This window comes from Anopheles arabiensis, chromosome 3 (genome assembly GCF_016920715.1).
Source record: "Anopheles arabiensis isolate DONGOLA chromosome 3, AaraD3, whole genome shotgun sequence".
NCBI classification, from domain to species: domain Eukaryota; kingdom Metazoa; phylum Arthropoda; class Insecta; order Diptera; family Culicidae; genus Anopheles; species Anopheles arabiensis.
In genome coordinates, this window is record NC_053518.1 from 28,689,177 (window position 1) to 28,713,631 (window position 24,455).

At 44.7% G+C, this 24,455-nt stretch overlaps 2 protein-coding genes across 6 annotated transcripts; one reads left to right on the forward strand and one right to left on the reverse strand.

The window, feature by feature from the left end:
* The first annotated feature begins 569 nt into the window (after window positions 1-569).
* On the forward strand, window positions 570-19,317 carry LOC120902007 (villin-like protein quail). 5 transcript variants are annotated; one of them, XM_040310431.1, is made up of 6 exons: window positions 570-784; window positions 1,849-2,047; window positions 16,222-16,431; window positions 16,497-16,705; window positions 16,782-18,627; window positions 18,703-19,317. In XM_040310431.1, the coding sequence occupies exons 2-6, from the start codon at window positions 2,024-2,026 to the stop codon at window positions 19,036-19,038; spliced, it is 2,625 nt and encodes an 874-aa protein (XP_040166365.1). In that variant the 5' UTR covers window positions 570-784; window positions 1,849-2,023; the 3' UTR covers window positions 19,039-19,317. The 5 variants fall into 5 exon arrangements, with proteins under 5 accessions (XP_040166365.1, XP_040166363.1, XP_040166362.1 ...); XM_040310429.1 differs by lacking the exon at window positions 570-784 and adding an exon at window positions 1,504-1,731; XM_040310428.1 differs by lacking the exon at window positions 570-784 and having other exon boundaries at window positions 1,504-2,047.
* A 470-nt stretch (window positions 19,318-19,787) lies between these two features.
* LOC120902892 (engulfment and cell motility protein 1) lies at window positions 19,788-22,889 on the reverse strand. The gene is made up of 2 exons (XM_040311970.1): window positions 22,762-22,889; window positions 19,788-22,701 (listed from the first exon to the last, which is right to left on the reverse strand). The coding sequence occupies exon 2, from the start codon at window positions 22,569-22,571 to the stop codon at window positions 20,418-20,420; it is 2,154 nt and encodes a 717-aa protein (XP_040167904.1). The 5' UTR covers window positions 22,572-22,701; window positions 22,762-22,889; the 3' UTR covers window positions 19,788-20,417.
* Window positions 22,890-24,455: the final 1,566 nt, after the last annotated feature.

A 24,455-nucleotide genomic window follows, 5' to 3' on the forward strand; every position in this document is an offset into this window, starting at 1 on the left:
TTTTCCTTCCCCCCAGATCTGTATAGAGTTTGAAGTGAAACAGAAAAATCAACCCGCTCTTTCCGCCCGTTCGGTATGATGAATGGCCACCCAGGGGCCTTGCAAAATCTGCCCTTTTCCGCGGATAAACGTACGCAAATAACATACACACACACACACACACACACACACACACACACACACACAGACCGGAGCCATGGTCCGGTAGGCACGCTGACGGGGTGGCTCTTAATAAACCCTCTTCGAGTGCCGCCGGGCATTTCTGCATATGGAATGTGATCAATGCATTTGCACACAGTGCGCGCCATGTTCGCCGAAGGGAAATGTTCCGGTGATACGGAAAGAAATGGAGGAGCGAGGGAGAGAGATGGAACAAAAAATGCGTTACACCGGCTAAAACCACAAAACGCGCTGCGGAACATACATAAATGGCCATCCAGCGAGGCGCGTAAATGTTTCAGGAGAAAAAGAGGCCGATTGATCGGGGGGAGCTGGTGAAAAGCCAGAACTAGATGGTCTGCTTTTTTTTCCCCTGCCGCGCATTTACTGATCGTAGCAAAACGGGAGAGGGTGGGTTGTGTATGTTGCGAATGATCTTTTTTTTATGTTGTTGAAGCATTTCTTTGAAACCCATCAACGGTTTCGCGAACTTCGATACACACCACGCTAATCATATTATCATGCAGTTAGTGTCCAGTCGGGCGTCGATCGTATCACGCGGGCATTTCGCGGGAGTGTGTGGTTCTGAATTTTGTGGCAAAATCTTCATTTTCTTCGTTAGATTGTGAGTTTGAGACCTTCTGCTGTTAGTTTGAGACACACTAAACATTACAAAACAAAACAAACATACCGTTTGATCGATTTTTTGGGATGATCGATTCGATACGGTCTCGGATCTTGTTGATCGGTGTGTGGGTGATCTGCAAAAAACGCGCGTTTTAGTTGACGGTTTGCCTTTGACCGAGTAAACATTGTTTTGCAACATTTGCTGTGGGTACTTTATGGTAGAGAATAAAGATACTAACCAACGCAAAAAGCTGTGTCCAATTAGTGATCGATGATCGTGTGACAGTTTGTAAATGCAGATCCAGTTATTGTGGTGAAGTGGTGGTGCAAACGATTTTGGGTTTTTGCAGGCGTTGTGTTCTATTCATTCTTTTCAGGTTGTTGTAGTACAGTAAACAAAACCAAAAAGTCAACAGTCTCACGGCTAGGCTACATGAGGAGGGAAGGGATGCGCTTTTCCGAATCAGCCACGGTCACCGTTCCTTCCACTACTTTATTGTTCCACTGAGTGTCGTTTAGTGCACTCTCGCTCTGCCTCTCCGTGCCCTCTCTGGAAGTAGGAGAAGCCAAGCCCAGCGCTTTTAGGATGGGTAACACTAAAGAACGGCTTTCCACCACCACCCAGGGTACAATTACACCCCCCCCCTCTTCCTTCAGTGGTGATGGACTGGAGAATACATCCAACAATAACCCACGCCCTTCCAACCTACCCTCTAGCACCGTTGCCTTGAAGTTTGTGGGAGCGCGCTAGAACGGGGTTCCTCCCCTGGAGGCCCCGCACGGTATTGTGTGTGCACGTTGTGACGGGTCGGTTCGTGCGTGACAGTTTGCAGCCGATTAGTTGAAAGTGAAATTCGCTCCCCGACGGTCGACGATCGCGCGACGCTCGTGAGATTCGTGTGGGACGAGCTAAAACGAAAATTAGCTGCAGACTAGGGCGAGATCGTGTGTTTCCTGTGATTACTCCCATCGATTAACGATCGTCTAATGATCGTTAGTGCTGATTGGTAAAAAGGGGAGGACAAATTTAATGTTTTGGCTGTTTGATTTTTCCTCCTCAAGTGTGTGTGATTAAGCTTCTCGGTGGCAGTTAAAGCGAAACTCCGGAAGTGTGGTTTTTGGGGGGAAAATTGCAACCCGCAGCGCGTGTGTGGATTATGTGACTGCAAGATCGAATTGGTGAAAAATTGAATAGTGAAACAAGAAGAAGAATTGATTGTGTCATTCGAGCCGTAAAATGATCAACACTAACCCGTTTTTGGTAAGTAGCGCAGTGGTGAGGTGAACGTTGATTTTTTAAGTATATTTAAAATTTCTTTTATATTTTAAATTAAATTGGAGAATTCACTTTTCTTTCGAATCAGCTGTGTTTTGAGGCAACTTGTTAATATATTAATTTTCAACCTGTTTGAGAAAACGAGCTTAAAGCGAAGAGCACGTCAGCAGAGGCCCTATTCGGTGCTTGCTGAACCATAAATTACCATTATTTAGACGACCATTCATCACCTCCCCGCACTCCAAGCATTCCCAACCTCAGCGACTATACGCGTACTTTACAGCACCCAACTTCCGGTGACATCGTTATTCTACTTCCCCACTCACACACCCCGTTACTTTCATTTCATCCGCCAGTCGGTTTCGAGCGGTAGAACAAACAAAAAATGGAAAAGCTCCAGCGAAGAGAATTTGCTTTTTGAAATAAAAAAAACAGCCATGGAACCCCGAGAATTATCCCAAAACCATTGTGGTAACGTTGGGTGGGTTTTTGGACGGGGCTGTGAAAAATGCGTAATGGTAAATGTAACGTTCACTCGTATCGGATGGTTGGATGGATGGGAACCGAAAACTGTTGCCTCGGCCAGAACGGTGGGTACAGAGCAACAGAACAGAGAAAAAAACGGCACCGCTAAGCTGGTGGTATAATAATAATCGGATCGACGGTGTATCGTTTGTGGTCTGTGACAAAAAAAAGTTAAATGAAAAGGAGGTTTGAATGGCCCGAACCGAGTCGGAATGAATGATTCATGTCGAATTGGTTTCGGAATTGCGATGGCAAAATTGCAGTGTGTGTGTGTGCAGGCAAAGTGACTAAACATATTTGCTTTTTAAATGAATATTTTTAAATGAGCTCAAAGTCTTGACAAAGGGACAATCGAAAAAGAGTTTGTGCTAGACTGTGCAATTTTGGCTATTTTCATGATTAAATTGAGTTGTAACTCATAACACCTGTACATTAATAAACGACCTAGAATATCGACGATCCCAAGGTGCTGTGCCAGAGCTCGCGGCCTAACGCAACGAAGGTTGTCTATCGTAATCTAATCTGGACCCGTGATCCAATCTTCTTTAATTAATGACATGAAGTCGGGTAAAATGAATTGTAATTACTATTCATGAAAGGTTATTATTCAAAAGTAAAGAAAGTACAGAAAACAAAATACAATAACAAGAAATAATGTTCACGTACATCTTACAGGACTTAAACACACATATATCTCTATCTATCGACTGCGCGCGCACACACCCATCACACGACAATCACAATGCTTGCACGTTGATCAATTTTACCCTCTGCCTTCGAATTATCTCTCTCTTCCTTTTATTTCCACTGCAATCCTCGTTTTTCCATACATAATTGGAAAACAGTGGTATGGTGCTCTATTGCCACGCCGCGATACCTTTCAATCTTCTTTGACTCTCCTCCATTCACGTTGAATGCCAACTGTGTAATGCCAAACCCCTGGCGGGAAAATTCAGGCACGATCTTCTTCACGGCCCTTTACCGTGTGTACCCGCTTCCCGAAGCGATCTTCTTTTACGCGATCGACGCGGCATCGTTGCGCAAAAATTGTCGATCGAAGCTCATCCGCGCCTATTGCCTTTCCCTTAACAGCTGACGTTCTCGTTAGACGACGCGTTTGGCAAAGGCAAATTGTGAGGGCTGCTCTGCTCTTTGGTGCTGCACGGCAAAGGAGGAAACCCCATTCCGTGCCCTACCAGCGTGTCTGATGCTTTCGTGTACGAACTGCCCGCTTCCCAAGCGTTTGAAGGGTGTGTGGGGCGCATGTTTATCGTTGCAGTCACATCCAACAACGAGCGCACCGTTGTGGCAGCAGCTAGACGGTTCTGTTGTACTGTTTGCGAGGCGTGCTATCTTCCCCTCCCATTCAGTTGTGTATATACGAACCGGTGCCACGCTGGGAAAGGTCAAAGCCGCCAGTGCCCATGCCGCAACCATAATAAAAGTTTGGCGGGTGAAGGAATGTGTGCTATATTTACCCCTCGGCACGGTAAGAAACAACGAAACCCCTGGCTCCAAATCGCTCGCGATTATACGCGTCACTTCTTGCCCACATAAAGCGTGATGAAGCGTGAACCATCACCATGCCCACGGTGAATGAAGGTGTTGACAGGGCGCTCCAATCTCGAATTGAATCACCGACGTGTGTCGAACTTGTTTTTCTGTAATTTTTGGGACAGAAATAATGGTACGGAACATAACGATAATGCCAGACGATGGGAAAGTTCGTTAGCCAAGAAGTTCTTGTTTAAAAAATGATCTTCTCTGCAAAGGTAGAAAGAACATTCGGATTCTCTCAAAATCCAAACGATGCTTTCCGCACTGTAGCGGACACAGCGAAACAAGGAAAAGCGCAGGAATAGGCGAGATGGAAAAGATTACAAATTTCTAATATAATGACCGTAGCGGGGGAAGGGTAATCGTCATCTTCTCGGAACTGCCATTAGACTGGGGAACTGCCGTTTCCTGCACTGCGTCTGCCAGCGTCGGGAACGATTCACACGATTCGTCATACTGGATAATTGGTGGAGAGTGAAGACGCGTCTCCATTCGTGTTGACCGGTGCTGAGTGCTACTGTCTCGGTCGCGGGATGGTTTGGCCCCTTGAAAGGTAAAACTTTACACCCAAATCGTTCGGGTTTTAATTTGGAAGCGTTGAGCAGTTTGGCTAATGGTAGTGATTACATTTCGAGCTGTACAATTTTTGGATATTAATTTTGGGAACTGCATTCTGGTTATTCTGCAGGAGGTTTCTAGTTACGAAAGTGGGTTTTAAAATACTCTGTAGTTTGTATGGCTTTTTTATTCCAGGCAAAGGGGAAAATATTAAAACAAATCAAATCATTCTTTAAAAAAGCTAAAGACAAAGGCTACAAACAAGAACATTTGATTAAAAATATCATATTATTGCTCGGTCTTGTATGTATTTGTACTTGTATTGGAGAAATTCGAAATATTTTCGGAAGTTGTATTATATGAATGAGTTATCGTAATTATTAAGCAAAAACTGATGAAGTAACGAGGATGAAAGTAATAAAAAAATTGTTTTCTGGTGGATTAAGTATCATGACATCATGCTTTGTCGTAGGGAAAGGTGGATACCGAATTCATTTCCTGCTGAGGCACTTCACGAAATCCAATATCTTGCCACGACTTGGACAACTTTAATCAATGTGAAGAAGAGACATTGATATGACATCGTTCAGGAATAGATGAAAGAATCTGTAATATTACACATGACTTGGCCTATTCAAAATAGTCCCTTAAAAATGCTAGGGTCGCTAACTTTCCATGACGTATTTTTCTACAGAGATGTTCTAGACCAGGGGTCTCCAAACTACGGCCCGCGGGCCGCATGCGGCCCTCAATAGCCTTTAATGCGGCCCGCGATGACTGGGTGAAGGTTAAATTAAATAGCTTTCTTTTCTGACTAACCAATCAAAATTTATTTTTTTAATTCTGGAAGACGAAAATCAAGATTCAATAAAAGAAAGCTCTAGAAATTTTATGTACTTTGCTAGTATTTTCTTATTAAAACAAGATTAAAACAAGACTCTAAAGGTAGCGTCAAAATAGTCCTCAACAAAGTTGATTGTGAAGCAATGCGGCCCGCGAACTGAAAAGTTTGGAGATCCCTGTTCTAGACTGTTGTTCTGTAAGCTGAATCAACGTCCGCTGCTAGTTCCAGATCCTTAGATTCTATAATCGAAATGCATTAGATTCTGAATTCTTCGATAAAAAACGCTAAATTCACGGCTAAATGAACCGCATTTGCAATTAGCCAACAATTGGGTATTTTGCGTACTAGGACGTGAAAAGCGATGGAGTGTGTTAAAATATTATGAACCTCTTAAATTTCCAACGTTTCTAAAAGTGTTTATCTTACCCTTCATGGTCTCCATCTTTCTTATATTAAGTGTCCGTCTTACCCGCACATTTCAAAACTGCACGGAAAGACCATGTTTTTATTTCATGAAACATAACAAAACATAAAAATCGATAAAAATTTAAAAGTTTCAACACATTTTCTGATAAAACATGAAAGTAAGATAAGGTGTGCACGTTTTCTAGGTCGTTGTATCAATATATCCCTAGGTTTTTAAAGTTTTGCTTGACGTGTTCTTCTTTACCTACCTTTCCTTATTGTTTTTTTATAAATTATAATAATTAGTAATTTCATTACAATAAATTCATTTTGTAGATATTAATATTGTATAAATAGAATGCTTTTATCCTATGTTTGAAATCCGCTTTTGTCTATCCATTATGTCCATGCTATTATCTCCAACTCGATAATGATAGAGAGGTAATAGCATTTCACTTTGATCATGTTTCCAACTTCTCCAAGCATCAATTGACACACCTAGCCCATTCTGCAACAATGTGTTCCTTTAGTTTTTCTTCAATCGTTGCAATTACCTACTTTTATGCTCTCTACAATCACAGACACTCACACACACACACGGTCCGCTGGCCGAGGGGTTGGTCCCTTTGATTTGTGTGCAATTCGCTCGATCATCACAGGAAAGCGTGCCAGAGCAAACGCACCATTCGATATGTACCTATTGTAAAAACGAATGGGGGGGAGGGGGGGGACAAACTAAATTTACCTCCCCTTGTGTAACATTCGCTACACTTTGCCAATGAAAAGGGGCAGCAAGGGGCCAACTGCTTTGAACTTTTCTTGCTTGCTAAACAAACACAAAGAATATCGCCCCTTTCCTTCCAGGGGGCCCTTTATTCTTCTACTCCCCCCTTTTATGAGGATGAATTATCTTATGCGGGCATGGGGCTGTTCTGTTTTTATGTACCAATACATTTCCCTCCTTAGCTGAGCGAGCGCATGCGCTGGTAGGAAGTTGCGAAAGAAAGGCCCAACTTACAGGCGCGTGCAATCGACGATCACAAGACAAACATGCCGCAAAACGCTTGCTCTGTCTGTCCGTCTGTGTCTGTGTGTTGTATCCCCCCCTCTTCCCCCACAATCCGCCTAACAAACGGCACCGTTGACACGGATCGTGCCCCTTTAACACCTCAAAGAAGGGCCCCCTATTTTACCCTGCCAAAAGGGCCGGAAAGTGCATCCGCACGCGCGCGCGCTCCGTATGTTTTCCGTTTTCATTTTCCAACCGCGCTCGCCAATGCGCTCGCGTGTGTCGCGTGTAATTTATCGGTTCAATGAACTCTCAAGCACAAGAATGATCGACTGTGTAGCTCTTGCGCGTTGTAGTATTATTGTGCTTTCTTTGCTGTTTCGCTTTGCTTCGTGTGGCGCTACTTCTGAGTCAACCCTTTCTTTCTTCGCCGTCACGAAGAAAACGATCTTTCTTTCCGGCTGGAAAGGGATTTTCTTCCCTTTGCCACCCCGGTTCGTGTTACGGGCATTGTGTTTTCTGGTGCGTGAGTAGAGCATCAAAAGCTCCCCTCCCTTCTTCTCTTTCCTTCGCGCGATCATGTCCTCCCCTTGCGCGTTCATGGAACCGTAGCGGCAAGAACGTAATGACGCCGGTAATGGTGGGCCAGAACGGCGTTCGAATAGCGATCAAATCGAATTATTTACGGTTCATTACTCAATCAATTTCGAAAACAGCTTCAATGGTAGATTAGCCCTCCGCATCCGCCACACACACCCGCAGCACGAGCAAGAACCTCCCCGTGTCTGGGTGATGGATGGGATGGCAAAGAAAGGTTTTTCAATTCAACTTTCTGGCTTTCTGTCCCATGCGTAAGTCTTCATTCGAGATCGTGCTCGGAAACGAAACGGAATTGAAATCCGCCTGCTGATCGTGTCGTTTGGTTCAGGAATATGTATATCATGTTGTACATGTCGTTTTTGAGGGATCAATCAATAGATTAGTTGTAGGAGCTTTTTCACGTACATGCTAAAGAAACAAGGAAACACAATTAGGAATTAGACCACGCTGTTGCGTGACACATCGTTTAGCACATGCTCGTGATTTGAGCTTAACAATGAAAAGAAGTTATGAAACAAATGGAAATATTCAAAAAAAGCGCCATGTTGGGTATTTTATAATACTTCTTCAATCGAATTGCTTAGTATTTAGTAGTCATTGTTAGTTTTTAGTACTAAATAGCTTGATTATTAATTTTAAAAGCAATCACAATGCCTTTTTAATTAAATTTCCGTGTTTTGAAGAATTTTGTTCTTTAAAATTATAAGTTGGTTTGAGAAAGAGCATCGTTCAATTTGAAAAACAGATGATTTATACCTTTGCTTAACTTATAATAACTGCAACTCTGACAATTTCAATAAATCTGAGCTCGTTTTGCCCAAAAGCCGTTTACCTAAAGGGCCTTCACTTGGCCTTGGACTTGGCCAAACTGGATCGGAAAGCGTTCATTATATCGTAATGAAACCCTTATCAATGCTTTTCACTCGCCTCTGGCCTCATCTCGGCCTCGGTTACATCAAACGAATCATCTCATCACGGCGCTATGACACAGCTCTGACCGTGACACAGCGTACACGAATACTGGCCAAAAATACCTCTGGCAGCGGACTCCTGAGGGCTCCATCAACGGATGTGGCCGGTGGGGTTTATTTTTGCCACGCCGGAAATCTGCAGCACCCGAATGCAGCCCGTGGGAGCACCGTAACAGCAAGCAGCGTAAACAAGGGAGGGAAACAAAACTGAAAACCCCGACCTCGCATGCGGCATTTTTTTTTTGTTTCTTTTTTCTTCATGGACCGTCGATTTCTTCCATCGGGGTCCGGCTCCAAGTACGGTGGGCTCGCACCGTACGGTTCATTCCAGCATCGTCGCTCGGTGCGCAACGTTCGTCGCTTGCAGCAGCGCGCAAGTCGTTTGTTCGCGTTTTGTGCTCGCTGTTGAGTTTTGTTTTTTGTTTTTTTTTTGTTTTTCCTGTTGTTGTTTGCTGTTCATTTTTCGCTCACTGTCTCCCGCGGGTTCTTTTCATTTCCTGCTTTGCAAAGCGCAAAACTGCAATTGGGACTAATTGGTTTGTGTCGTGTAGTGTCGTGTATGGTGTAAGTGAAGAAAGAAAATCATCTTTAGCACAGTTGGAAGCATAGTTGTATTTTCTTCCCCTTTTGGTGGAAAATTGGACGGGAAGTGAACAAGAAGCTTCGAAACGCACACACACATGCAGTGCATACGCAGTAGAAAAGTGGAAATGTTTTCTTGGAGCGATTAGTGAGCTAGTTTGTGATTTGTGTGATAGTTTCTTGGAGAAGATATTCTCTTCCCTTCCCTTGCGGTGGCAATTAGCCAGCGTGAACTCTGTGGCAAACTCGTCAACTTTATCGTGATAGTTAAAGCTTTAGATTGATAAGCAGTGTGTGTGTGTGTGCAAAACGTTTGCGCAGGTTAATTGGGCAGAAATAGCGCTTTGTTGTCTGCCCGTGAAGAACGCGTGAGAAACGCCAAGTCGCCAAGATGCAGATACTGGATATAAATCAGAAAGATTATGTACGTATTGTTGGGAGCTGTGTGGTGGGTGTGACTTTATCGCTGCTTTTTTAAGTGGAACGCATTAAAGCTCTTGCTTATCGCTCTTTTTTTAATGTTCGCTTTCGATGCAAGCAAATTATTTGATAATCTAATCGTTGTAGGAGATTATAAGAATACATTGTCGGAGATTTAGATCCAATTAGTTTTTTTTCTACAAACATACTTACATATCTATCCACAATTACTTCTTCATTTGTGTCCTCCCTTCCCACTTAACTTCCCTATGCTAATGATCAATAACTACCGCTGGTACACGATTCCTGCAAGCCATTCCAACATCCATTCTTATTACGCATGTAAAACCAGCTCGTCAAAATTATGTAGCACCGATTGCTCTAAGCTCAGGAACGGTGGCGGAACCACATCAATGTTGCTCTCGTTTTACCGCAAAGGGTTTTCCATCCGTCCATCGGCTAACCGACAACAGCAATGCCCTTCCCTGCCCTGCATGGCGTGCTTTATCCCTGGCCGGCGTACCGATTGAGCCGATTGCAATGTTGCACGTTTTACTGTTTCATTCCACCCCTTTCACTCCTTTCACTGCTTTGTAGCCCTCCCTTTGTGGTCGTTTGTATTTTGACTTCCTTCTTTCTATTTAGTTTTTTGTATTTTTTGCCTTCCGGACTCTACCACCCACAGTAACGGAAAGCGGGTGGGCCATAGCGCACTTAAGGGCACTTGGAAAGAAGGAAGTCATAAAAATTTAATCCTAAAAGCAGTATCAGGCAGACAGGCCGCCACAGAACGGAGCTGTTCCATTTAAACGACAGCGAGGGTACATTATTTATGTGTTTGCTACGGAGTGGCTTAGCTAGCTGGGAGGGGGGGGGGATTTCTGGTACGCCTGAAGGTCGGGCGTTTTCTTTTACCGGAACGAAATTGTTGCACACACTTTTATGCATATCTATTGTGTGTTGGTAGTTTAATGGTTTTTGTTGTTGTTGAAGGGAACACATTTCTTCGGATTATCGCTGGCACAGGGTAATGGTTTTGTGTCTTTGTTTCTATCACAAAGAAATTGGCTAACACTTCAATTAATTTTATTTTTATTTTTTAGTTTTTTATTTTCTACTTTTACTATTATAATCCGTTCTGTTGGCAGAAAATGGATGATAATGGTGTCAATGCATTCTATTTAAACAGTATATTTTAGATGCCAAAACTCCACAAGGTCATAACTAAGTGGAAGTGTTTGTGATGTACTTCAAGTACTGAAGAGATAATGAAAACAATGATAATGAAACAAAACATAATTCGATGGAATGAGCATTTTTTGCACTTTTTCTTTTATTATTTTCGATAAAACAGCTTTTGGACTGTAACATTACGTAAGAAAAGTTAGACGATCAGCCAAAAACCTGGCAACGATCGTTTAAAAAACAATAAATACTTTAAACTGCTTTAGTATTAATTTCTATTACATTTTAACAAAGACTTTCTTTCGAATTTCTTCTTTTGTAACTTTAAAACGATATTTTATCAATCAAAATCAAGCTGCAAGAGGAAAACGATTGTTTCCATTTTCTCATTAAAGTCTCTACGGCTCAGCTCCACGATCAATCTACCCGTCTAATTTGCGTCACTAAGATTTATCACTTCACAGGCGACGAACCCGACAAAAAGAAGCAACTTTATCTCAGAATGATCTATTGCTTTCCGAGCGTACTTTGCATTCAGCAAATTTGCCCTACCCCTTACTTTACGATGCCATAATTTCATCCCTCTCGCCGTATTTCAATCAGCTCCCATCCCATAGCGATCAACCGAGTCCCGCTATTTATCATCTTCTTATGCCTTGCGGGGAAGGTTAGGGATGTTCTTACGTGCTTTACAATATGGCAAAGGTGGACTGTAGAAAAGAAGCAACTCACGAAGGAAATGCAAACCTTTCAATTATCCGTCTGCCCTAGCTGTGCTATTGTGGTCATCAGGCACGAACAAAACCCCATTCCCCATGGCCGTGTTTGCTGGGAATGGCCGTTAAAGGTTAGAGCCGTTGTTTTGCTCAAATTGTCTGCATGAAACGATTTTTTGTTGTTTGTGAGCTAGAATAAGTCAATCAGTGATTAGAGCAAGAGCGATCGAAGTGGTGTGGCGAGTGTTGTCTTAAATAGTTACAATTTTTCATAAAACTTTCCCAAATTTTCTCTAAAACATTGTACTTTCTATCCAATTTTCCATTACACTTGAGACATTTGAATATAATTTGCTTTCATTGCCTCTCTCTCGCTCTATCTCTGTGTCATCTTGTCAGGGTGAAACTGCATATCCCAAAAAACGAGATCATCCAAACCTGCTAAACGATCGGCAAACACAGCGTAAAAGGCAACCAAATAAATTTAATTAAAGCTTCCCAGCGCTTCCGGAAGGCGGCCGGGCACGCGTAACTAGACGCATCCATTTCCATTTGGAATGGCCAAAATTAATTAATTAATAATCCTCTCTTTCGCTTTCGCGCCGCTTCCCAGAAAGCCCTCCACCTCTTAAACCGAACGATTTGCTTAAGCCTAACCTCGATTACGATAAGTTGACCATGGCTAAATATTGCTAGCAGAAAGTCTAAGGGGGAGGAAACATCACAACAATTCCGACGAAAAAAACCCGCGCACACGGCAAGACTTTCTTTCCTATTAAGATGATCTTACTTCCGGCAAAACTGTATGTATATTTGCTTCATTTCGTTTCGCCTCATCGATGCATTTGGGTTGGTTTGTAAAATCCGACCGACAAATTGACGTTGATTTGGTTTCGCGAAGGGGGGTTTTCCCCCCCTTAGGGTCGCTACCATAGCGTCGTTGCGTATTTAATAGTGCCGGTAGTTTTCCGGCTTCTCGCTCGGTGTGGCGAATGTGGCCGTAGCCAAAGGGGCTAGGCAATGGAAGAGGCAAAAAAACCGGACCATTTTACGATCGATCATAATTTCTGCGCACCATTTCAGCACCTTTCCTTTTGCTCGCCGGGTGATGATGGGCGCGTGCGCCTGGGATTTTTTGTTGTTGTTGTTGTGTGTGCATCCAATCGGTGATGTTGCATGGCATAAACGCATTAAACGCAGCGTCAACGTTAGTACATGGCTTACTGACGCTTGCGTATACTAATGGGCACGAGAAGCGCTTGGCTGCGGTTGTATGTTATTCGCGCTAATGAGGAAGTGTGATAAGCCTGTGTGACACCTGCTCGATTGCAGTTTGACATGCGCAGTGGTTGAGGGTCGTCAATTGCGAGACGACCTAATCAATTGTTTATAAATTACAAATAGGCTTACCAATTTAGCTGTAAAGTGTTGCAATGTTATTATTTTTTTTTACTATTTTTTTGTGATGTACTTAATGGTCTTTTTATGTAAAATAGAATAGATTTATTTATTTATTATTAAATTTATTATTATTATTTATTATGTTTTAATTTATAAAGATATTTTTATTGTAGTTTAAAGAAGTTAGTGAATAATATTAAACATGTTTTAAGTTATTTATATTATTTTTCATGTCTTATTTTTCTTATGTAGCTCTTATTACTGTTTTTATTATTTTTTATTTGTTTTATTATACATTAAACTTAATCAAGCGACAAAGATTGTTAATTAATCCTCAGGTACTTATGTATAACTTTAAAAAAGGGTTTTCTAAGTCAAGTTTCAATTCAACTCATAATTGACTTGTGAAATGCACATTGCACCGAGCACGATGGACACTTTTGCATTGGTGGCTTACTGCACTGCACCGACCGCTGTGCATATCTCAATCCATCACGCCAATTGAAAGTGGAGAGCAGCGATGATAATAAAAAAAGACAGACTCGTCATGACGATTTCTCGGTGCGGAAAATTGCACTTCTTTTATGGGCTTACCACCACCACTAGCACATGGCATGAGAAATCGACTGTAAAACAACGGAATAACAGCCATCACCGTCTTCCTCTCTCCTCCCCTGTTCCCAAATCCTTCGGAAGTGGAAACAAAACACCCCCCGGTAACTTCGATGCAGATCGAGTGCAGCAACCTGCTGCACACGACTGTGCATCGCTGCACTTTGCACCCGCTCAGGCATGCAAATGCGAGCGATCGGGCAACCGAGCCAGCGGTCAATGGTCGGCCCTCCCGCCTCACGCCTTTTCTAATAGTGGCAATGCAAATGCTCTTTTCCTCCTCTGCATTTCTTTCTCCATTTTGCATACCCTACTTTGCATAATCTCTCACCACCTTCCTCCTGTGTTCCAAGTGGCAAACGGTCTGAGTGATGGAAAAGCAAATGTTCGAAACATCGCACAACCGTTCCGTTCCGCGTCAACACAGGCGCCCGTACGACTACGGGTGGGATTTAAATCATACCACAAGCGACGAACCTAGTGACTGCGTGTGCAATGATCAACAGCACCGGTCAACCTGCTTGGGCCTTTGCTGGGGTGGAAATGACAGCCTCACGTCAATTTTCCCTTCGGTAAACCACACACTGGTGGTTTTCACAGTTACATTTTCCCATGTCCACGAGAGAACCGAAGCGAACGAAGCATAATGAACATGCTACATGTCTGCCTTCCCTGTTCCCCCCCCCCCCCCTGAATATTAGCTTGCAACCGTCAACATCAAATACCGACGCAACGGCAGCAGCAGCAGCAACAGGTGTAAATGCAGCATAATTACCACCAGCGAAGGTCGTTAAAACGCGTTTAAAAGAAAGGGGAAGGGCGGCCAATAGCAAGATGAATCATTAATGTGTGTGCCACAAAGGGGGGGAAAAACATGCCCCATCCATTAGTGGATCGTCTAAATAGTGAAGTTTGCTAAAAGATTAAGTATCAAGTGGCAGGTTTGGTTTTTTGTTTATGTGCGTTTGAATGTGGTCCCTCTTCGCTTCCCTTTGTTTTCCTCTATCACTCTTAGCACGGTAAAATACGAAAAAGTCTATAATAATAGGCACACGGCACATCTAATTAAACGCCCCGTAAGTATAAGGCTCTATCAACCGCGCTCTCCCGCTCGGTGTACTGATCCATTCACATTAAACAAAGCTTTTAATGGTAGTAGTCGAACGAAAGTGACCAATTTACATAAATTTTGGGCAGCTGTGAGCTGGGATGGGTTGGGCTTGGGGCTGGCTAAAACAAAACGGGCGCCAATAAAAGGAAGAAACAAACCCATCAATCATCTCCGAATGGTACATTTTCGCTGGGAAATGGTGTAAATGGAGTGGAGGTGTAGAAATGGTGTTTCGAGTAGAAGGAAAGCAGCAAGTTGCAAGTTTATTGATTTGCAGGGTTGTGGTTAAAGATGAATGCTTGGTACTTTAATTGTATGCATATGGATTTTGATAGCTGTTTGACGAAGATTTTACAATTTTACTAATTAAATGTAAATATGTATTAGTATCAGGAGCTTTATAATCTTTCAATTGGATATCCAATATGCAAATATGCTCTAATTTACTCATATGATCAAATAAAGGTCTCCATAGTCAACTGATTTCAATTCACAAAAATCAATCAATTTAAGTGCTTATCTGGAAATCATTGGAGCTCAGCAGAAGCCAACCAACCAATACAATCAAACCGTCATCATCTCGATTGTAGTATTCAATTCAACAAAATTAACGAATGTTTTGTATTCAAGGAATTCTTTGGAGCTCAAAAGTCATCATTCTAAGATCCGCCCGCTGTACAATGTTGGTTTCTACCTTAATTCTAGCGGCCCTTTGTTTGATCAAGACCTTGTCATGTACGACAAAATTGATTTATTGACTCTCCGTTGCAACAATGTGTATCGATCATGCAATGATGCAACCTCCCCAAAAAGGGCTACTCTAAAACAATGCAAATCAGATATAGGCCATCCAATTGACTCCACCCTGCAGCCCAATTTAATCATATTGACCAATGAATGGCACACGATCGTGCCTATGATTGACTACTTTACATGGAGTACGGTCATAGATTGAAATACTACCAGAACACAATGCCTCTGATCGCAACACGCAACATCTCCACAAAGCTGTGGGTTTTCCCACAACAGCACAATTTCAACAAAACCCCTCCAAAGACACACCTTGCTCCATATTGAATGAAGATCACTGTTTTGCTCCCGCACAGTGCATTACCCGTAGAACCAGCGTCATGAACCGCTCGTGTTAAGCGTCTGGTGCCTCGTTAGTCATTAACCTCAAACATTGGTACATTGGTACATTGGGGGTTTGGGAGTCTCTTTTATGCGGGTACGTTAGAAATTGATGGATTGGTTGCTTTCGGTGCGGTTCTAAAATGGGGTGGTGGTGGGAGAATGACCGTTTTGTCGATCCGTTTTTTACCGGTTCGGTGTAGTGGGCCACCACCTCTAATGCCCGCGTAGGGGTAATATTTGGAGGTTGTGTCGTGCTCGCGCGATCTACGAAACAGCAAAGTAGGCGTCGATTTTCCACTCCACCGAAGCGTAACATCATCATCATCATTGTTGTCGTTGTCTGCATGGTTACCATGTTGTGGCTTCTACCTTGATGTGATGAGTGATGTGTTCTTCCAGATAGAATATCCTCCAAACAGTTTCTGTGTACAAATACCGTATATCTCGGTGTAGGAATTATAGCAATATTACGCTTTTGTCAACTGCAAACATCACTAACATTCCCCACCCTTAAATTCACTCCATGTAGGATCAGAAGCGTCCGGTGTACGAGGACATCAAGATTGATACCGCGTTCCGGAAGATTAGTCCCCGCTCGATCGGCTTCCACGTCTGGCGCATTCAGCAGGATCATGTGGAGACACTGCCAAAGGAACAGTACGGTACGTTCTATGACGAGTGTGCGTACGTCATCTATGCTGCGTCGCTTGCGGGGACCACCTGCGATAAGAGCACTATTGTGAGTAGATCTTCGAAGAATTCGAATGGCTAGTAGTATCTTCAACAGTCATTATATCTTCTCAGAGCCGTGAAATCAAAACTCCTGGAGCGGCAATCGAGCGCAACATTCACTTCTGGCTTGGTGCTAACATTCCTGCGGAACGTTCGAAATCTGCGGCGTACAAGATAATTGAGCTGGATCTACATCTCGACCACAAAACGACGCAGTTCCGGGAGTCGCAGGGTAACGAGGGCATACGCTTTCTGTCCTACTTCAAGGATGACGGTATCCTGTAAGTGGAGATCTCGTTGAATATCCCAATGTATCTAATTTCTTACAAGATCTTTTTTGAACTCCCTCTCCTGAAGTGTCCATTCTGGTAGCGATGCATCTTCAACTCCAACCGACCCAAGGCTGTATCAAATTTCCGGGACAGCTCCGCAACGCTGCGTCCAGCAGAAAACGATCAGCTGGCAGTGCTTCAACAGCGGTCAGGTGATGATCCTCCAGACGGCATCGATCGTGTTCGTGTGGATTGGTCGTTCGACCGGCTCGGTCGAGCGGATCTTTGGCATACGGATGGGTGAACGGCTCAAGCAACAGCACACCATTGCCGAGCTGGCGATCGTGGACGATGGTTACGAGCAGTCGATGAGCATCGCCCGGAAGGAGGTCTGGAACGGGTATCTAAATCTGGCCAAACGCTTCGTCAAACCGATGCCCCTCACGTCGACCGTCGCCGAGCGGCTGCTGAAGCTGTACCACTGTGACACAGTGAACGGTGTGTTCCGGGTGGAGTTGGTAAAGACGGGTGCGCTCGAGCAAGCGGATCTGTACGGGCGGGACAGTATCTACATTGTGGATTACTTCCCACAAGCGATCTGGATCTGGATTGGGCGCAGCTCCCACAAACAGAATCGGGCAGAAGCGATGCGCCATGTGCGGGGGTACGTCATCAAGAAGGGTTATCCCGCGGGTACACCTGTGGCGCGTGTTATTGATGGCCTTGAGCCGGCCGAGTTTGTGAGCCTCTTCCCGGCGTGGACCAGCGCCGACATTAACGGGAACACGGTGAAGGGGCTGTCGGAGAAGTTTGACGCACTGACGCTGATACAGCGCCCCCGGATGGCGGCCAAGATACAGCTGATGGACGATGGGTCGGGCGACATGACCGTGTACCAGATCGGCATCGATGAGGTGAAAGAGATCCCGAACAAGTACGCAAAAACGTTTTACTCGGGCAACTGTTACGCGGTGCACTACGAGGTCGCTTGCAGTACGGAGAACGCGAACGGTTCACTGCCAAACTCGATCCGTAATGTGGTCTATCTGTGGTGTGGATTGAATGCACCGCCCGAGCATCGTACGATTGGCGAAGCGTTCCTGGCCGAGCTGTGCGAGCATCTGAAGAAGAACGTGGTGCAGGTACGCATTGCGGAGGGCATGGAGCCGCCCCACTTTCTGCAGATCTTCAAGGGATCGCTGATCGTGCTGAATGCGCAAGATCCGAGTCTGGAGCAGGCGGGCGCTGTAGTTAACATACGCCAGTACCCCACGAGCTTCGTGCTGAAGGTGGTGGGGAATGCGACTTACACCTGCAAGGCGGTGCAGGTGTCGAGCAAGACGCTGTACTATCCGGAAGATTGCTACATCCTGAAGGCGCCGGACAATGAGGTGTGGATCTGGTGCGGCCAGTACTCGACGGGAGATTCGCGCGAGATGGCCAAGTCGATCGCGGGCCAGCTCGGGGAGTACAGTCTCGTGATGGAGGGCAATGAGACGGACGAGTTCTTCAACTCGGTGGGCGAGAAGTTCCTGAAGCAGCTGAAGAAGACGACCACGGCGGGTAATATTATAACGCCCGCGGTACAGACGAACGTGGCGCAGACGTGGGACCGGGCCGTGATTGGGCTGTACCGCTGTCAGTTGCTGGAGGATGGGAAGCCAACGTTGAGACAGATCTTTGGCTTTTCGCAGCAGGATCTACGGCCGGACAGTATCTTCCTGCTGGATGCGGGCAGTATCGTGTACGTGTGGATTGGGGAGCAGACGGTGGTGGAAGAGCGGGCCCAGTGTTGGGAGCTGGCGAGGCAGTTGATCGCGACGCATCCGGTGCAGCGCGATACGGCAATGCCGATCGCTGCCGTACGGCAGGGTGAGGAACCGATCACGTTCGTGGGCTTTTTTGATAGCTGGGACAGGAAGCGTTTTGAGGTAAGTGAAGCGTTTTGACAGCTACTAAGCGTGTATACTAATGGAAGTGTCTTTTTGCTTTCCCTTCCTGCGAAGTCGTGTGTGCTGTATGAAAATCTGCGAAGCGAAATCGAATATCCGAACGGTGTTGGAGCTGGTGGACGGTTGCCGGGTGCTCCCATTCCCGTGCCCCGCTCGTCCGTGCGGAGTGATGATGGGAGTGGTGATGATTTCGACCGATACCAAAAGTACCCGCTAGATATGCTGCGTGGCGATGCGGCCAATCTGCCGGCCAGTGTCAATCCGACGCGCAAGGAGATCCATCTGACGCACGACGACTTTGTGACGGTGTTCAGCATGACGTACCACGAGTTCGAGGAGCTGCCCAAGTGGAAGCAGGTGGAGCTGAAGAAGCAGAAGAAACTGTTTTGAGCCAGGTTGGGCTGTTAGGGAGGGGGGAGTTGTTACTAGATGGATGCTATTAGTGTATTGCGTTTTTCGATTGCGATTGTATTTTACGCACCAAAGCAAAGGTTGTTGCGCGTTATGGTGCATTTTATTTATCCGTTATGTGGTTTAATATTTGTAATATTTTTAACCTGAAACCTTTTTTTCCTTTTTTTAATACATGAAAGCAAAATAAACGCTTACACTACACACGTTTTTATTTGAAAATAAACTGAATTAAAATCATCTGTTTGATTACTTTTACTGTTTTTGGTGTTGGTTTTACTTTTTTCTTTTTGTTCGTTTATATTTTTCTGCTTCCGTTTGTTCTACTTTCTTTTTTATCTTTTTTCTATATTTTTACTTTAATGTATTCAATTTTTCTTTCTTCAATCTCTTAAAATATGGTTAAAATTCATTTTTGTACTTTCGTTTTTAATATTTTTTATTGTATTTTCACATTAATGCTACTATTTATCGATCCTCTTTCCATCTTTAATTATTTAATTATTTATTATTACTTACTGCTCCGTTGAAATATACTTTCGGACTAACCTTATTACCCCCTTGTTACCAAATGTAAAGTGTTCAAACGTTTAGTTTACTTATTTTCTGTTTCATTTCGCTTTTGTGTTGCTATATTTCAAACTGTGTTGCCTTTCTTTCTCATTTTCTTTCTACACTACTCTTTTATGTCTTATTTCTTTCTTTCAATTCTTACAACACCGTCAAAGTTTACTTTCATACAAAAAGTGTATATACTTTTATTACCGTATATATATCCGAGGGTTTTTTGCGCCTCTCATTGCTTACATTTCCGAACATTTTGCAGTAATGTATCTCGGATGGAGAAATAGGCTTACATACTTTTGGCTATTTGCTTACAGAAAATGTTCATTGCCTTGTCTTAAAGCTAGGTCGAGTAAATGCGGAACGGAACGACTTTCCGAAATCGATTCCGTTGGCTCCTTTCGTAAAACTAATAAAATAGCACATGTGCGCGTTGAATACGTTGGATATAGGGTAGCATTAGCATAGTTATAATAGTGATAGAACTGATTACGATAACATATTGCGTGGAATATTTGGCTTTTACTACAAGATCGTCCCTCGTTTTTTGCCCTAACTACTTCCTTTGCTGCGCTCGATTGAACGTTTTTTTCTTCGTCCTCTTTTCATTTCCCTCTGCTGCACGATATGGAAGATATGGAGGGAGAAAGTATCAAAAATTAAAACCTGTATTAAATTTGGATGCTCGAAAATAAGTGGCATTAATTGTTTTTTTTTTTGGAAATTTGCCATACAAAATAAACCTTTGGTTTAACATTCTCTCTTGTGCCTTCCTTTAATCCCGCTCCTGCTGCTTAGCTGTCGAAGCAAAAGTCGTAATTTTCCGGCTCCGGTGGAATGGCCGGTGGATCCTTGGAAATGTCCACCCCCTCCGTGTCGAGCAGCCGCAGCTTGATCTCCATCGACAGCAGCGTCTCGAAGTCTTCCTCCTGCTGCTTGCTCGTCATCGGCTGCCCGAGCAGCGCATTGATACCATCGGTCCAGTAGTTGAACGTGGCCTCGTCCGGTGCAATAAAGTCAAGCGTCGGCTGCTCGCTGCTTTCCGGCACGAGCGAAAACCCGAGCGGCGTGGACGCTTTCTTCGACCGCATCTCCTTCATGTGCGGGCACTCCTTGCCGACCAGCATCTGGCGGATGTCGATCACCGGCAGTTTGTTCGACAGCTCCTCCAGCGTCGGCACCGTCTTCTCGTCACAGTCGCCGTAGTGAATGACCTTGTGGTTGGGGGACAGCCGCACGTACCAGTACTTGTCCCGCTCGCGCTTGCCGCCCGAGTACTTGCAGAACCGTGTGCCCACGATCAGGTAGCCGAGCCGCTGCTCCTTAATAAGCGCCCTGATCTCGGGGGTAATTTTCTTCTTTAAGCTCACAATGGCCGATGCGGTCGATTCGCACTCCTCGCGCGACGTTCGCTCCTGCTGGCGCAGCGTCGTGATGGTGTTGTAGGTGAACGTGTGTATCTTCGCCTTGAAGTCCTCCAGGCTTGCCGGCCGCCCAACGATGCTGCGCACGATCTGTTCCCGCACCACCGAGAACACCTTCACAAAGTCCTCCGTCGTGGCGCGCATATCCTTCCACGTTTTGTTCAACACCACGATGCAGATGCAGAAAAACTCCTCGAACGGGTGGTCGTGGGTGAAGAACATCGGGTAAAACTCCTGCCCCTGCTCGGAGGGCGATTCGCCGATCCGGAAGATGTCGCACAGCACCTTCACCAGCTCGATGCTGGTGCGCCCGAACGGGCACTCGTGCTCGTCCGCCCGGCAGCTGTTCTCGTGCACCACCTTCGTGTAGCTTTGCGTGTAGTTGCGCGCAAAGTAGATCATACAGTCGAGGGCGAGCGTGCCGGGCGGCGTTTCGAAAAAGTCCTGCGCCGGATTGATGTCACACTTGAAGCCGAGCTTTTTGTAGTGGCTCGAGTAGGAGGAACCGTGCTGCCGGCGGGCCGTCACGTCCGGCATCGGTTCGATCCCGTCCGCCTCGAACGCTATCCGCCGCAGTTCCTTGATCTTTTCCTGCGCGTCCATTGCCGTCTTCATGCGCTGCTCCAGCAGACCCAGCGTAAGCGTTTGCAGCACGTACAGCTGGTGGGCCATCTCGGCGCCCATCGTCGGTGTGATGACGCTGTTGATCACGCTGCGGTACTGTTTCGAGCCGAGTGTCGCCGCCAGCATACGCCGCTTGCCGTCGTCCGCCTTAATGAAGAGCGCGTTCAGCAGCGCGATTGCGTTCTGCTGCACCTGCGTACGCGTTGCGTCGCGCAGCAGCTTCAGCAGCGTCTCGAGCGTAATTTCCTTCTCGACCAGTGCGTACTTGTTGCTGCTCTGCACAATGTTCTCCAGGATGGACAGGGCCGACTGGATAATTTCCGGCTTCGAGGACCCATTGATGAACGCCACGTTCCGCATGATGAACGACGGTTCCAGTATGTCCCACGAGATGGTACCGTGCTCCATCAGCTGCACGAACGAGCAGAGCGCCAGCTCGAGTATGCGCTCCTCGCACTGCCCGTCCTCGATCAGCGCAATGATTAACCGCAGGCCCTGCTCCTTGATAAACTCGAGCGCAAACGTGTTGTCCGCGCTCAGCACCTGCAGCTCCTTCAGCTCGGCCACCTTCTCGTCCTCCGTTCCGCTGCGCAGCTTCTCCAGTATGTCGTTCGTCGTCTTCGAGGGCGAAAAGCGCAACTTCAGCACCGTCCCATTCTTCACCTCGTTCCGGTTCTTCTCCGTCACGTAGTTGATGCCGTCGAACTGCAGGGCGTAGCTTTCCGCGTCCGGTATGCCCCAGGAGCTGCACAGGTTCTGGATGATGGCACCGAGCGGTTGCCGCTGGTCGAACTCGATCAGCTGCGGGTACATCTGGGGCGTGTTGTCCACATACTCGACCGCAATCTTCACGATGTGGCTGTCCTTAATTGCTGGCATTTTGCTGTGTTTCGGTAACATCGAGCAACTCTCTGGCGGTCGTGTTTCCGGTGGGCACCACCCCGTTTTTTGTTGTTGCTTGCCTTACCCTTTCTTGGCCTCAGGAGGGGGGGATTGTGTTGTAGCACCCCCTTAGCTACCAGGAAGACGTCTAACGAAAGCGGAAAACATTATTAAATTCAACAATACGTTAGTGAAAGCATAAATTTACCTGGAAAGACGCTACAGAAAGGGAAAATCAGTTAGTTTTTCTGCTTATCGATACGGGGCGAGAAATTGTTTCCCTTGAAGTCACTTTTTTAAGCCAATCAGCTCTGCTAATCACAACAGCACACATAGGGACGTCAGCGGTCATTTTATTTGAACGTTGATAAAACGGTTGCGATTTTTAAGATATTTTTCGATTTTGTAAAGTTGTTTGGCAATAAAACAATACTGGTTTTTGTTGAAATTTTGCTAGAATATCTTCTATTTTGTATTTTATAACTTTTTCGTAAATAATAATTCGTCAAAATTTCGATAATGCACATTGGAATCAGTGTGGCCAGATTATTTTGGCGGTTTTCGGTAGGTGCATCAAAATTTAATCGGTAGTTTTCGGTAGGTTATAACTCAAAACTTAACTGAGTTAAAAAAAAATAAAAAACGAAAGAAGTGTTAAGAGATGGCTAATGCGCAAAATGAAAGTTCCATCTCACGAGAATATGCATCCTTTATCTAAGATATGGATTAGATTTGGTTCAGCGGCTACACAAATGAAGGTCTTTCTGAAGTGTCGATGTGAAAATTGTACTGGGAATTCTAAGCCAAAGAAGAACTAAGATGCACATTATTTTTCTCAGTGGTGGCAAGTTCTTTTTCTCGGGGCTCTACCCGACCGCTTAGGGCCGCAGCAGTGCTCCATTTGATACAACTTTATCGTACGTGCTGTCATTTGATTTTCGCTGGATTATTTAGATTGATATGATTGTGTGGCTGAGTTTTACAGTTCAAGAATTAAAAAAATTGAAATCCTAGATATATATATACAGTCTGTTCCCGAGTTACACGGTTCTCGACTAACGCGGATTCGGAGATACGCGGTTTTCTAAATTTGACAGATTAAATGTCAAATCAGTACAATTTGCTTCAAGTTCGGTATAAATTGCATTTTTGCTAACAAATTGAAACCGCTTTAAAGCCAGAAATATTAGAATTTTCTGCACAAATCATAACAAATTAATGCTAAAGTGTATAAAAGTACTAAATTAGATCAAAAACTCCGAGTAATCAATAGTATTTTAGTCAAAAAACGTGAAATTCGACTTACGCGGATATTCGAGTTACGCGGATTCATCGGGAACGCAGAAACCGCGTAACTCGGGAGCAGATTGTATATATATACAGTGGAGCGCCGATTATCCAGGCTCTTCGGGGCTCGACCTCGCACGGATAGTCGAATAACACGGATAATGAGTCAACCCAAATAGCCAGAATTGCTTAAGCAGCTCATTTTGGCACGCTAAAGATCGCTGCTCTAATTCGCCTTTTGCAGTAGATAAACTGCATCAAAGATCTATGTGGGTCTTTCAAACAGCGCCTAAGCAGCTTCCTTATGCCACGATGCCAGGGATTATTTTTCTTTAGCAAGCGTCATCGATGAAATAAACAACAACATTTGTTTCGTTTTAACACATATGCATATTTTTAAATCTTTTGTATTGATGAATTACGCAAAATTATACACAATTTACTGGTAATTCACAATAACTTCACTCAATATTCATTCTTCAATTAACGAATCTAACTTGTGCAGCAGCAATGAGATTATTGCCGGCGTCCGTCTTTGACACTTTGACAAGAGCCACCTTGTACCGATGGCATGCATTAAAAAGCGATAAAGTTCCACCAAGTTCAGTACCCTTT

Coding starts and splice junctions, on each gene's coding strand:
- LOC120902007 (XM_040310427.1), top strand. CDS start 9,505: ATGCAGATACTGGATATAAATCAGAAAGATTAT. Junction 16,432..16,496: donor CCTGCGATAAGAGCACTATT/GTGAGTAGATCT, acceptor ATATCTTCTCAG/AGCCGTGAAATCAAAACTCC. Junction 18,628..18,702: donor GGGACAGGAAGCGTTTTGAG/GTAAGTGAAGCG, acceptor CTTCCTGCGAAG/TCGTGTGTGCTGTATGAAAA.
- LOC120902892 (XM_040311970.1), bottom strand. CDS start 22,571: ATGTTACCGAAACACAGCAAAATGCCAGCAATTAAGGACAGCCACATC.